This window comes from Anas platyrhynchos, chromosome Z, assembly GCF_047663525.1.
Source record: "Anas platyrhynchos isolate ZD024472 breed Pekin duck chromosome Z, IASCAAS_PekinDuck_T2T, whole genome shotgun sequence".
In the NCBI taxonomy this organism is placed as follows: Eukaryota; Metazoa; Chordata; class Aves; order Anseriformes; family Anatidae; genus Anas; species Anas platyrhynchos.
Window position 1 is genome coordinate 24993789 of NC_092621.1, and position 14770 is coordinate 25008558.

Here is a 14770-nt window from a genome sequence, read left to right on the forward strand (position 1 = left end):
CCTTCTGGCACCTCCGTTGGAAAAGCCCGTGTGGCCATGCGGTGCCTGGAGCTCTCTTCACCCATGGGGCTGTCCCCACGGCTCACCCTGCACGTCACCAGCCCCCCAGTCTTGAGGCAGAGAGCTGGCAGGGATGAGTTCCCTTTGTCCCTTCCTCACACTTCCTCTTCTGGGGCCCAAATGCTGCAAGTTTGGGATTCCCTCCATCGCTCGCCGGTGGTTCCTCCTGCAGCATGGCCAGGGAGTTGACAAAGCTTCTTCCTGCATGAGACTGTGACAGCATCCCACTTCAGTGTTCTTCTCTCCTCACCCTGTGTGGAGGTTGCCTTCATACTTCACCCCATTGTATTGCTGTCTAGCTTTTCCTCTGGTTCTCCCTCCTTGTTGTATGAGGCTGGCTTCCCCTGGCACCTGTCCTGCTCAGGCCCAAACACTGAAGCCTCTTCCCACTGCACTTTCTGTTCTCAGCTCTCCTCTGTTCATTCTTCTCTCCTTTCTATGCTCTATTATTTTTAACTCTTATTTAAGCTCATCCCTTCTCCTGTTACTGGTTGTGTTCCCTTGTGGGTCCCTCTTAGATGCTAATGCAGAACCTGGGCAGTAGTTCAGCTGCAGGAGCTGTACTCTCAAATGCAAGGAGGTTTCTGGACAGTTTTCTAACACCAAGATGCAAAACCTGCTTTGAAGCCAGCTGCATCTTTACATCTCATGCACTAAGAAAGATTTCAGCATGCTGCACGTATTGGTCATCATTTCCACGTGGGCGGGTGGCTGATGGGGAAGATGACCCGAGCAGAGCGTGATGGGAACCATCTGAGGCAAAGAGGATCAGGAGCTGCTGGTGTGGGGGATCCAGCTGGGGGGCGGCCGGGGGGCTCCGGGGAATTTGTGGTGTGTGTGTGGGACTGATTGCCCCTGGCTGCAGGAGCTGAGGAGGCTACTGGGAGTTGTGGGGAGGAAGCAGGAGGGCAGTCAGGACATCCCTCAGAGGTGGAGCAGGAGGAGAGCAAGCTGCAGCGGGGGCATGAGGCTGCTCCAAGCGTGATGTGAAGACTTGTGGTAGCGGCAGAGAAGTTTAGGATATTCAACTGCATGTTGTCAAGAAGCGATGCTGTGTCAGAGAAGGGGCCAAGCTGGTGAGCAAGGAAAGCACTGTGTGCACTCATGTGGCTGCCTGCGGGTGACAAGAGGCTGTGGCTTGCTGGGCAGTAGCAAAGCAGAGCAAGAGCAGTTTTGCCCTCAATGGCAAGGGAACTTCTTGTTTGTCTTTCTGAAGTGCAGAGCATGCATTTTTCAAAAGCATATTTCCTCTTGGATTCAGCTTAGGATTTTTCTATTCTGATGCCAGAGCTCTGAATGCTTGGAGTGGGAAGAAAGAAAAAGGGGCGGGAGGGGGAGGTTGGAGGAAGAAGGGTATTTCTAATGGAAATCCTGACGGTCTGAACCACTCTTGCTGTTTGTGGTATAGTGCTTCCTGTAACCTACATGGCCAAATGCCAGCGTGACATCTAATACACGCTTGGCTGCTGAAAGTTCATGCTAAGGGGACTGCTATGTTGGAGCAAGAGGGAGTATGCCAGGGAAGGAAAATGAGTTCAAGTGCTAAATTGCTGTTGGGCCTGAGGGACGGTATTAGTAACTTTAAAGAAATAAAGTGAAGATGTCAGTGTTTGGTTAGATTTGGAGGTCAGCTCATCTCCCGTGCTACCAAAGTGGGCTCACAGAGATGAGCAGACACTCAGCAGACTGTAAATGCTCAGGTCTTCACAGATAAAGTGAGGCAGCTGGAGTTATTAGCAAAGATACATCCCTTCCGTCAAATGGTGCTCAGTGTGAGGCCCTCGTGTGACTCCCTGAGAAATGCTTCACTGGAGCACGTGTGTGCACAAAGGTTTGTTACCTGTAGTGGTACTGGCAGGATGCTGGGAACGCCTTTGCATCTCCTTTGCATCCTGCTGCCCTGGGAGAGAGCTGGCTGCCCCGTGAGGGGCAGGGAGGGAAACAGAGGAGGGATCCCCTTGTGGTGGGTATTTCCTTCCAGGCATCAGAGCCAAGGCTGCTGCTGCTGTTGTATATAGGCAGCAAACCCTGCAGGAGAATATCCAAATGCAACAGAGGCGGTGCTTTCATTTGAACACAGGAAAAAAAAAGATGAAAGCAGCTCGGCCTCGGCGGGCAGAGGGGTGAGGGCGGTCTGCTTGCGCTGCGGGGTCAGTACCGAGGAAATGGAACGGAACGAAAAAATGTCTCAGAGCCCTTTCACCTCTTTGTTTAAACCGAGGCAAATTGTTGCTTCGGCCTCCTTTACAGAGCCGTGGTCACGAGGTGTTTTTCTTTCCCTTTCTGCTGATTCAGCACAACCGATTCATGTTTTTGAGGACACTGGCAGCAGCCAGTTGGACAGTGGTGGAAGAGGTTACAGCAAGAGCTGTGAAACGTGCTGGGTCTTTTCCTCCGCTTTTCGTGGACGGAATATTTGACATTGCCTGGTATTTCCTTTCCTAGCTAAGGAACCTCCCGAATGTAACCATCCACAGTTTAGTTTCTCATGTGGTAGCTTCAAACCTGTTATTGGTTGTCTCAGATTGAAGACTCGTGATGCCCTGGTGGCTGCGCCTCTGTGCTTGCCCCACACGAGGATGGAGCTGAACAGGGGGGTCTGGGCGAGTTGCTGGGAGCAGGGTTGTTTTGGGTGATGGGTGGGGTCATCACAAACACAATGAGATGCAATTTGTCCCCCTCTTCTCCTGAAAGCAGGAGTGTACAAGCTGCACTTTGTTAGAGAGAATACCAAGCAGTAATGTTATACCAATATTGGGAAAAAAATATTAAAACAAAGCCACCCCAAACCCCATACAGGAATCCCCCATATGCTGTCATTCTGCCAAAGCAACCCACATCAAGGCTTTATAAACTGACTTCTTTTTGGCTTTTCCTGTGGGTAGCAAAATACACAGAATAGTCATAAGAGCCTCAGCATCTCACCCATAGCCCTCCCCTCTACCTCCTGTCATACACATCCTCTACCGTGTGCTCAGGCCCCTGTTTGCACACCTCGCAGAGCTTCTCCCCTTGCTTTTTGCATGAAAAAGAGCAAGCTGCCAGCCACTTGCTCTTGGGGCTGCTGGCCCCCATCCAGGGAGACCGAGGGTGGCAGGTTGGGGACAGGGCATGGGCCCCACTGGCTGCAGCCTGCTGGCACTACCTGCTCCCCTGAGCCCGCCCCACTGACTTTGATCAGATTAAGAGCTGATTGCCAAAACATTTGCGGTCATGAAGGTGTCTGTTCTGTGGTGGCTGTCACTGAAGTTGCTTGCATCTGCACAAGCCTCTTTGGGTTAAGGTAGTGTACTGCATTGACCCGATTTTATAAAGGCAGGGTTATTTGTCCTAGATGGTGGCATGCCCTTGCACCGAAGTGATAATTTGCTGTGGTTGTACAGAGGAGGAGAACAAGCAGAGTCGCTGCCCACATCGCCTGCGTGGTGTTGAACAAGGCTAATTCTTCCCTGCCTTCACCTTTCTCCTCCTCTGCTGAAATAATGTTGTTGCTGGGTTGTGCCTGCGCTGTGAGGGTCTGTTGCACTGCCACCTCATTGATCACAGCTGCTTAATTTCCTGTTTCTTCAGCAGCATTTAAAACTTTCTTTTTTTTTTTTTTTTTTTTTTTCCTTTCTATTTTGCTAGGAAATGAGAAGATAGTTTCAGGATTTGCAATGGAAATTGGCTTTGTTAGTATACACTGTTGTTTAATGTGGCACAACAGCAGCTGCACGGGAGACTGTCAAAACTAAATAGCATGCCTCCACTTATCTAAACAGGCATCTGTCTGCGTAACCCCTTTCTTGAGGGCTGATCCCAGGGATGGAATGAGAAAGCGTTTGCGCAGCTCCCACCCCCAGCACGCGGCGTGACACACACATGCCCGTCACGACTGACCAGTTTGTTGGTGTCCGGTGATGTTAGCCCAGCAACAGTACAGCAGAGTGTAAAAACCAGCAGAAACAATTGCTTGCTGCCGTTCTAGGCTCTTAGGAAAGGGAAAAAAGGAAAAAAAAAAAAAAACAAACAAACAAACAAACAAACAAACAAAAACAAACAAACAGATTTTCATATCAGAAGATCATTACTGAACTGTCTTCAGAAACTGTTCCTCACAGCAACACACTCTGTCATGTTCATACTGGTATTTCTCAGTATGAGGAGTGGTTTTACTCAGGTGGTTTAGGAGGAGGAAGCTGCTTCTGTTTCTTTGTAACATAGAAGGGCTAGTGTATAACTGGTTGTCCACATTGTAATCAGGAACAGACCAATAATCCTAACAAAATCTAAATCCAATCTAAATTTTCTATTTCTTAAGGCTTCTTTTTGAAGGCAGGTGACTTGGAATTGATAACATAACATTGCGGGGGCAAATTCCCTCCAGTGAAACATGGGAAGATGTTCTCTGCTGACACACTTATAACAAGACGTTTTAGATGAGTTATCTGGATAAAAAGATTTTTTAAATAAGGCTTCTGCTGTTTTTCATAAGCACCTGACTGCATTGCGTAGCCTAGTTTCAGACCTCTGTTTTAAGGAATCCTAAGGGTAAAGGCATAGTAGAGCTGGCAACAACTAACAAGAAGTAAAATGTAGGTAATGCTGCACCCACTGCAACGTAGCTGTGCTAAGAGAGAGGGGGTGAAATCTTCAACAGAGCATGCTTGAGTTTTGCAAGTCTGCATAGAAGTGCAGTGGAAAATAACCTTGTGTCATGTTTTCAGAATGAATTTGTTCCTCCCATCAGAAGAAACAAGCAGCAGTAACTCACAGGTGGATTGGCTGTGAATTAAAATTAATTTACTGTATGTTAAGTGGCAGGAGCTGAAAGTATTCTTGCAGAAAACTTTCTTTCAGAAAGGAAAAAAATTTGTTCTCTGCTCTTGATTCTGCCTTGAAGATTGGCTTCTGTTCAGATACACTGGGACAAAAGTAAAAAATGATTTATTAAGAAATCCTTATCATTATAATTTACCGTCCTCCTGCCAGATCCATCTTAAGGCAAACTGTCGACAGGAGATAATTGTTGCTTCATTAGATTATGCTGACATGGTTATACAACACAGAAATGAGCTTTGTACTTCTATGACTAATGAAAATTTAAGTGCTTTAATCTTGACTTACAGCATTAAACGGCTTAGAAAGCCGCAACATGTGGATTAAATACAGAAGGAATACTTAAACGTATCAAGCATAGGAGTGACAGTCAAATTCAAGACTTGTAAGAGTTAATTGATCCAGAGAGCAATTTCTTTTACGTGAATCAGGAGATTGTGCTAGGAAGTGGTCTTGTGTCCCTGTGCACTGTGATTATGAATGGAGGCCAAGGACGAGCCACTTGGCTCCTGTTCCAGCCCCTGGTTAGCTCCAGGACAAACGCTGCCACCTTTCATTCACTTGCTCCTGGCTCCATGCCCTCCTCCACCATCCGCCTCTGGGCGCTTCAGAAAACAAAACCAAGTACCCCTACACTGCCCTGTGCTGTCCGAAAATGACTGGAAACCAGTTAATCTTCATTTTCCCTCTGTCTTGCTGCAAGGGAGGCTATGGCCATGATGAAACAGTTGTGGGTGTGCTGCTCAGGGTCATCTCGCTTGTTCCTTGCTCTTGGTCTCTGCATGCTTTGTGTGAAAAGGACATTGTCAGCTATTGGAGGCAGAAACTATGAGCAGAGCTGCCAAGCTCTGCAGGAATGCAAATAAGTAACAAAAATAGGAGAGATGCAGGCAGGTGAGCCCCAGGGACTGAGCAGCGGGCTACAGAAAGGCAGAGACTCAGGCAATTAAGCGGAGCTGTAAGGGACCTGGCCAGGCTGAGCCCTGTGGACACTAACATGAGAAATCAGTGCTGAAAATTTACCAGTCTGGCCAGATGCTATCCTGTAATTGTTTTTCGCTCAACTGCAGCTGCTTGCATGTGTGTGAGATGTAGATCAAGGCTATGGTATTAGCCACAGAAACACCCCTGTGGGTTTTGCATGCTGCTTAAAATGGTTGTGCAGCAACCCTTGGGATAGAGGTGAGAGCATGCAGAGACTGAACTATTCACATTGCATTTAACCATTTCTTGTGTGTAAAGTAGAGCTTAGCCTTCCAAGGAGCATCCTGCCCTTGCTACCACTGATACATCTGACCTTGTTCTCTCCACATGGGCATTTTCCTCCATTCCGCGTCTGTGATTCCAGAAGCACAGAGCAGTTTTCTTCTGGTCTCTGAAGTTACTGCTCTGGCTACAGGTGGTTGGACAGTGAAGTGCTGACTTCTGCCATAGACCATGGTTTGCTCTGGGGCTGGGTGATTAAGAATCTTCCATCCGTTCTGTTTAAGCTGCAGGAACCGCTGAGACGAGCTCTGCAGCATGTGACCATCCCTTCTGTAGTCACTGGGAAGCAGCAAAGTTCCTCCTCATCCTTTACTCGAACCTCCCTTTCTGGGCAGCCTCCATGGGGAGGGAGAGTCAGGAGGGTACCTTTGAACCCTGCACAGCTCCGCCGCTGCACTTTGGAGCTTTGAGCTGGTTACAGGATGAGGTGTCCATGCCTCTCTGCTCGCTGATAGTCAGTGTCAAGGAGTGCCATTTCTGTTGTGGGTGTGCTGAACTGGCTTAATTGGATAATCGTTATCAGCTTTCCCTAACAAGTAGGAACCAGGGATTACTGAAATTACGAATGACGTAAAATATTAGTGATAGTTAGAAGAGGTGTGTTCTCAGAAGCTCTGTGTCTGCACTCAAATTGAGTAGATAGGAGGTTCAGTGGTGAAAACTTTTTTTTTTTTTTTTTTCCCTTTATTACCGTAGGCCAACATGTGATTCAGAAGTTAGCTACCTGGAGGGGATGGGGGCAAAGAGGTGAAAATCTGGGCTGTGGCCATGGTCACAGTTAAATTTTCTCCAGATCTTTTTGACTGAGAAAGTGGCTGTAGTTTATCCAATTGTGGGCTGCATTCAATATTTCTTTCGGAATTTTCTGTACTCTAAAAAAAAAAAAAAAAGGTCTGAATTCAGTAACATACTGATGACTACACTTGACAGGAGTTCTGTAGCCTTTTGGTGGTAGCTGAGTTTTGGGTAGTGGCTTCTCAACCAGGGCAATACATCTCGTGAAACAGTAGCTTCCAGGGGTCATTCAGCACTCTATTTTTGGTTAAAAGAGGTGGATGTAACTTCTCAGTCCTGCCGTGACTCAGCCGGAAGCTAGTTTGTAGTTAAACGCAGAACCTTCAGGTTTGTTAGTGATGGGGTGGTGAACGTCAAAAGCTTCCTTGGCAGCAGCAGCTACAGTGGCATTTCAGGCCTGGTTTTGTAATTCAGTGCTGGTGATTTTTAACTAACAAAGGGCTTGTGATCATTAGAGAAAATGGCAACTGGAACATATTAATAATGTACAGTCAGAAAAATACATTGTTTAGTCATGCTGGTTATGCTGAACAGGAAACTAGTGATGAATTGAGGAGAGGAACTGCTGGTGTTTAGTCTGAAACGGCTGCTGGGCTCAGCAGGATGAAAGCACAGCTTACCCAGGTCTGTCCAAGATAAAGCAATACTTTACACTTAATGTAGTTAGGCCAATCAGACAGGAAACACTGCACAAAATCTGTCGCTGGTTCTTAAATGTAAACAGTGATGAAATCCCTTCAAAGAGAATGGGTATCATTCACTAGCGGATTTTGCTGCCCTCAAAACTAGTGGCATTTAGTTCATTCATGCCAATGTTGATCTATCATTATTAGAAAAATACTGGATTAATGACTTCTGTGAAATGTCTGGCATTTACAGACATTAATTTCACACAGTTGGAATATGTTTTTGCATTTTGTGTGTATTCTATGCTTACTAGCAAGGACTCAGCTTTTCTTAGGAATTATTATTTTTAATTTGGCTGAATTTCTTTAAACAAACAATCAAGGGAATCTAATGTACTGCAGAATGGGCTGTTCTAGCTGCATAGAAGATGGGAACAAGTCTTAACAATTGTTCTTGGTAATCTCTTAGTACAGAAAACAAGAAGACTTTTCTGTTTTATCAGCCAGTAGAAAGTCTGGTATAAGATGAAATCTAGGAATGAACCAGAGCCACAAATAAAAAGCACAACTTTTTCAGCTCACTTATAGATGGTGATAATACCTTTGCTTGCTATCATCCTCAAGATGCCAGGCTGAATAAAGGGCTTTACAGTGCAGGACAAATAAATCAGGTGTAATACGTGATTTGGAAGGCTGTATTCATTTTCTGGATGAATTGGTTGTCTTTATGCAAAAACTGCTTTGTGTAATTCTTCCTGTTCTTCTGAGTAAAAGTTGAAAGAAAACAGTAGAAAGCAAATGTAGATACCTATGCATTGCCTTGATGTTTAACTATGTACCTTGTAGGAAGGAGATTAGCTTTTATCTCACTGTGATTTTTAGCAGAGTTTGCATGAAAGCACTACAACCTCTAGCATACTAGGCATTTTGATTAAAGCTCTAACCTTTGTACAAAGATGCATCATGTGTACAGGGACTCTAATATGACCTTTTCATTTCCTAATGAAGCCCTTCACTGCTTAGGTAAAGATTGGTCCTCAGAGAAAACTATCAATAAGAGAGACAATCAGATGAGCAAAACATCTCCTCTGAGCTTTTTAATTCCAGCCAGAAGTGCAATAAATAAGTTCAAGTGGTTTATTAAGATCAGGAGCTGAGACTTTCACTTCTGCATTGCTAGAAACTTTCTTTCCTGTGTAAGTTCTACAGCAGCCGATCACCTCTTTAGAAGAGCCCAGTGTTACCCACACACTGGCAGTGGATACTTACATCCGTTCATTAGTGGCTGACCCCAGAGTCTCTTCATTGCAGAAGAAGCTTATTGAAATTGCTGGATGATTTTTCTACATCGTCCTAATGTGGACATGTAAGGAGATGTTCTATGAGACTGATTTTTCCAGATAAGAAAATAAACAGGACAAATCAAGAGGAAAAGGACAAACATTTATGAATGACTAAATAAAGCTAAATAAAAAATTGTTAAGTGGATGCAAACATTTGTACGTATTTGAAATGTGGAAGTATAACAATATGTAGAGATGCTCAAATGTTTGCAAGCTCTGTACACCTAACAGTAATGTGTGAAAACAAACAACAGGGAAGGAATACATAGAGTAAAATTAACAACAAGGTTATTATCATATGTATATTCATATATATCCATATAATGTAGGATAGTTACAGTTTTAAATAAAATGCTGCAAAGTGCTACAGCAACTTAGCATTAGTACATTAATTAGTACAATTAGTAAAGGAAGTACAAATAGGAAAGGTGGATGAAAGAGCTGTCTTCCCCCAGTTATTAGTAGTCATAACTGTTCGTACGTGTGTTTCATTTGGTGTTAGACTTATCTTTTGTTAATCTTCTGTCTTTTCTTTCTGTTTCTCTTTCTAGGCCTCTTCCTTATCTTAGGCTTGATACTTTACCCTGCAGGTTGGGGATGCCAGAAAGCAATAAGCTATTGTGGACATTACGCTTCTGCTTACAAATTAGGAGACTGCTCCTTGGGCTGGGCTTTCTACACTGCTATTGGTGGCACTGTTCTGACGTTCGTCTGTGCGGTCTTCTCGGCGCAAGCTGAAATTGCTACATCCAGTGACAAAGTGCAAGAAGAAATAGAAGAAGGAAAAAACCTTATCTGCCTCCTTTAACTCCAGTGGAGAAAACACCAGTGCCTGGTTATTAATTTTCAGTATAATTGACTGGATAAGGAGATCTACTTTCCAGTTTCCACCGTTTGTGTGATTGAGCCCCATGCAGTCCAGCCCTGAACTACTGAAATGATCTTTCTTCTTTGCTGGGCAATGAGGATCAAATAAAGGATTCTAAGAAAGCAGAATGTAAATACTTGCGAATTTTTTAGTTTCATTATGTTATCAGGACATTGTGGAATATACTAATCAGATTGGGGATGTGAGGAATCATGTATACATTGGGGATATTGTTAAGACTGACAAATTCTGATAGATTGGATTGCCTTGCCCGCCTTGGTCACTTTGAAGAATCTGGATTTAAAATAATGAAAGCCAGCACATTTTTTCATATACAGAGGAGAAGCCTATTTTAATTGGGCTTTGTTTCCAAGGGCTCCCCTCATCTGTGACTATTTCACCACCACCTGGTTTGGTACCATATTTTTCACTGAGGTGCTTTTTGATATTGAACTTCCTGAAAGTACAGTGCCTTCTTGGAAGTGTTGAGATGACGGAGAGAGCAAAGCTGACTTGACAGTTTACACTAATCTTTAAGCAGTTAAAGTTGAATCCCTTTCTTCAGCTTGAAACTAACAACACAATATGCATGCCCCTTGTTGTTTAGCAGGTAAATTATTTTGGTTTAGACTATGCACAGAAGCTGTTGTTACACTGGCTTTCACTTGACTCTGATAAAAGTGTTAGAAATACCATTTTACCGTATGTTCAGTAAAGTATTTTTACAGCTACTCTGCTTTTATTTGAAATCCCTGAAATCCCAAGCAGATGATAATTCCCCACAGCACAGCTTAGCATTATCTTGTGAATGCCAACAGCTGGGATGGGGCTTAAGACTCTTCTACAAACGTAGATCAAATGTTGGACTTCAATGGTATTATTCTTGCTCTTGCCAGTGAAACTTCATTCCTAGTCTACAGATCAGTATGTCTCATGTCCCAGAGCCAACTGAGTCTTTAAGAAATCTAAATTTTTCAGGAAGTCATGCCAAATTCTAAATGGCTGGGAAGATCTTTTCCCATTTTTTAAACCACATGTAGTATGGAGCCTTTTCCAACTAAATCAGCAGAAATAAAACAGACCTTGCCACAAATGACATTCCTTTCTCAAAGGCAGTTGGTTGCATTACTTGTGGTGTCCCATCACTTACTAGAACTACTTATAAAAACAAATCTTAAAGGTATTTTAAAAAAAAGGAATGATGCAACTGTGGCATATGAGCATTGGGAAGAATTCATGTGAGAAGTAATTCTCATGAAATTTAAGTGAATTTTAGATTCTTCATCTTACTTAGTGGATCTTACTTTGTTTCACATCATCCAGTAATAGCGATGCTCTCTATCACTTCACTGTAGAATGTGAGCAGAGATTCAGGTTTATCGCCGGGTCAGTCTATCAAAGTGTGCCATTAGCTATTTATAGATATTAAAAATTGTTACTCTGCAGGTAGAAGACTAATTTCCATACACTGCTCCTCCCCGGTGACGCGAAATACAAGTCTCTTTCAGCAGCCACTACAGCAAGCACAGGGCTAGCCATGAGCTAACAAGCGAGCACGAGCAGTCCCGGTGTTGGAGCACCCCTTCAGTGCCTGCTGTGCCCCCCAGATGCTGCCTAGGCCTGGCTGACCTGTGCAGCAAAGCAGGCTCAGCTCCTCAGTGCCCAGCCAGGGCACATCAGTGCCCACTGTGTGTTCAAGCCACATGCCAGATGGATGCAGAGGTGACTGCTGAGCCACTGGTCAAAAACCAGGATTAACTTCTGGCAATATTAAAAAGGGATTGTTTTAATCTAGCCTCCTCTTGCATGCACCTGTTGCTGCAGCCCACTTCCACCATAGTCTAGATTTTAAAACGGGTAATTTTATTCTTAATATTTAATTTTAAAAACATAACACCACCAACAAAACAACAAAGTTATTGTCTGTAACTATTCATGCCAACTAGCTGCACAAAGCAAGATTTAGTTTAACAGATCAAAACTACTAGTGAAAACTGGTGTCCGAGGACAAAAAAAAAAAAAACAAAAAACAAAAAACCCACAGCCATATTGTCCTGTCCACACTTGTGCTTTTCATGTTTTTTTCCTAGACACACAAACGTACCCTGTGAAGGACATGCATGTTACTTGTACTTGAAGCCTAGCACAGCTGCTGGCTGGTACAACACAGCATTCTGGTGTTCCTCTTGAGCCCTCTACTGGAGTGCACACTACTGCGGCTGGGGCATTAGCTCAGTTGTGCTTTTGTGGACAGTGTAATGGGAAAAGAGGGGCTAGTAAGAATAAGAGTAGCCTGTAAGTTGGTGAAAAATGAATTACAAATTAGATTTACGGTTTTAGCCTGTCTTAGGTGGGTAGCAATCCAATGTCAATGTTGCCACTGCCAAGTCTTGAAACTGTATTATTGAGGAAAATGCTGCTTTGGCTTCAACACTTGATTATCCAGAATAAGGTCAGTTTTTCCAAAAGGTATGAAGGGCATATACTGCTTTGCTTTAGATGTAAATCATGAACAACCTTACTATACATTACTAGCCAAGCTCTGCTATGATCTACAGCAGGCTTAAAATTTTTAATATTGGGGTTTTAAAACACAAAGGAATTATTTTCAGTGGCATGTTTTGCTTTTGTTTGCATTTGTAACCAAGAAAAAACAGCTTTTCTGCTTGTTTCTGGTATGCTATCACCCTGGTGTGCAGCAGCATGATCAACTAACTTGCACGGATATCTATGTTTATTACATAGCACAGATAGAAGACAGGCTGGGAAGAAATACAGGAAAAAAAATAGAATTTCTTTTCTCAGGGTTCTGTTTTTCTAGCAAGTGATAAGGTGGGATATATTGCAGCTTTTCTCTGGATGAGTTTATCAGATGTAGGGTGCACTCACTAAATTTGACAGCTGTTTAAAGTTGTTCCCGAATGTCACCTAAGCAGCAGCTTTCAAAGATGTTTCCCCCAACCAGCCCCATCACCACCCAAAAAAAAAAAAAAGGATAATTCAGCTTAAAGCTAAATAAATTTCATGAGGGGGACTGCGGAGTGTAACTGCTTGTTAAAGTATATGCACTGCATAGGATCTAGAAGACTTTGCTGTGGATTCTTTAAAACCTGTGTGCCAATTTCTTCAGTTTAATTTTTTTTGTGGTATTGAAGAATTCTTCAAACATCTGTGGTTTGATCAACTTTTTAAACTTATATTCTGTAAAGTGCCATACTTTTTTTTTAATTGTAGCATATTTAAATATATATATATATATACACAAATTTGTGTGAGATGTGCAATAACAGGAATGTCTTTTTTCATAGTTTTTGCTTTTAAACAAGATATTTGGAAAGGGACTTTCCCAGGGAAGAAGTGGCTGAAGTTTTGATGGTGTGGATAAACTAAGCATAGATTAATGCAATAGAATTACAGAGTTTGAGGATGAATACAACAGTAACAGTAGCTTAAAGATTTAAGAAAAAAAATCTCTTCTAGAGGGATCTAAAATAGATCTATGTAATACAGACAACTGAAATGTGAAACTGCAGCCATCTCTGGCAAAATACAATCTAAAAGCTGAAAACGCTCAGCAAGGTTTCTTCATGTGCTTTATTTATGCACTGCAAAAAACATTGCTACTGAGCTATTTCCTGTTTGTCTATATCACCTTTGTATCTATTTTACTCAATAAAGTTCTCTGGAGTCTAAGTTTTTTTTCATCCTGATCATTTCAATTTTGCATTGTTATCCCCCATCAGAGTGTCTCACTTGCCACTCATGGTCATAAATGAAGAGGAGTTAGTCTTCCTTGAAAGCTGTGGGCACTGGTGCCTGCAATAAGGGAAGGACAGATCCCAACAAAAGCAGATCATGGCAGCAACATACACACCACAGCCACTCTCTACAGGAAGAGATGCTGTGCCAATCCAGCTAGATGAGATTTTGAGCCATGGTTTATTTGTGGTACTGTTTTTTCTGGTTTTGAGTCATCACTATGTACATTTGTTAGCACGAATGATGTACCTAATGTGTTACTTTTTAATCTGAAATTCAATTAAAATGTGAGTTTTTCAAACTGTAACAAGAGTCTATCTTAATTCAAACATATTAAGTATGTTTAACCAGAGCAAGTTTTCTTTAATTGTAGCTTTAATAGCATTTAAGAGCCCAGCCCAGTGATTTTGTTAGTGTTTTAGGTTTCTAACTGACTTTAACCATTATTACCACCTACTGATCAAAAAATATGTGATTTGAAACTGTAGCTATGCATTATACAATACAGTTGCATTAAAGAGACTTTCTAATTAAATACGTCTGACGTTTTTCATTTTGCTACTAAGCACTTGTAGCTCCTTTCTCATGAAAAGAGGGGTAGAGAAAGTTATAAAACAAAAACTGCTTAATCACAGACCTTTAAATAGCATTTGATACGATGCATATTACTTTTCATCTGCAACTTGACAAACCCTAAAGAGAGGTTATATATTGCTCTCTAAGCAAATTTATGGCAGAACCAGGGGCATGGCTTTTGGTAGTTCAATGAAAAGTTGGGAAGTCTGTTTTCTTTGAAAGTTGTTAAGGCCAACTTGTATTGAATCTACATTGACATCAATTAGATTGAATTGAGCTTCTGACATTTTATGAACTTCCAAAAAGTAGTTCTTGATGAAAACTTGAAACATTTTCCTTATTTTTTAGAAACCAGAAAAAAAAAGAGGATAGGTGACACTCAGTGAATCCAGAAAAAAAGAGGATAGGTGCTACTCAGTGAATCACTACTTCAGACGCCCTTATGGATTTCAAAGCAGGTGTATATATATACATGTACATACACAATGCATTCTACAAAACAAAACAAACAAACAAACAACCTGCAGAAAGAAATTTCAGTCCGCACTTTTTGTATAGCAAAAATCTCTTTTTTTTTTTTCCAAAGTGACTAATTAATGTAAAGGGAAATGGGGAGTTCAATTCTTAAAATGTGTGAATTCCTATAGATTGCTGTGTTC

General features: G+C 42.4%; 1 protein-coding gene and 1 pseudogene across 12 annotated transcripts in view; both read left to right on the top strand.

Annotated features, from left to right (window-relative positions):
- The window catches only part of LHFPL2 (LHFPL tetraspan subfamily member 2), a 130881-nt gene extending 117412 nt beyond the window's left edge, over window positions 1–13469 (top strand). For all 12 annotated transcript variants that reach the window (XM_072030724.1, XM_027447123.3, XM_072030719.1 and 9 more), the window contains one exon: window positions 9460–13469. In XM_072030724.1, the coding sequence (XP_071886825.1) occupies window positions 9460–9716 (257 nt within the window). In that variant the 3' untranslated portion in view covers window positions 9717–13469. The remainder of the gene's footprint in view (window positions 1–9459) is intronic.
- On the top strand, window positions 9768–14070 carry LOC113840202 (uncharacterized; annotated as a pseudogene).
- The last annotated feature ends 700 nt before the right edge of the window (window positions 14071–14770 follow it).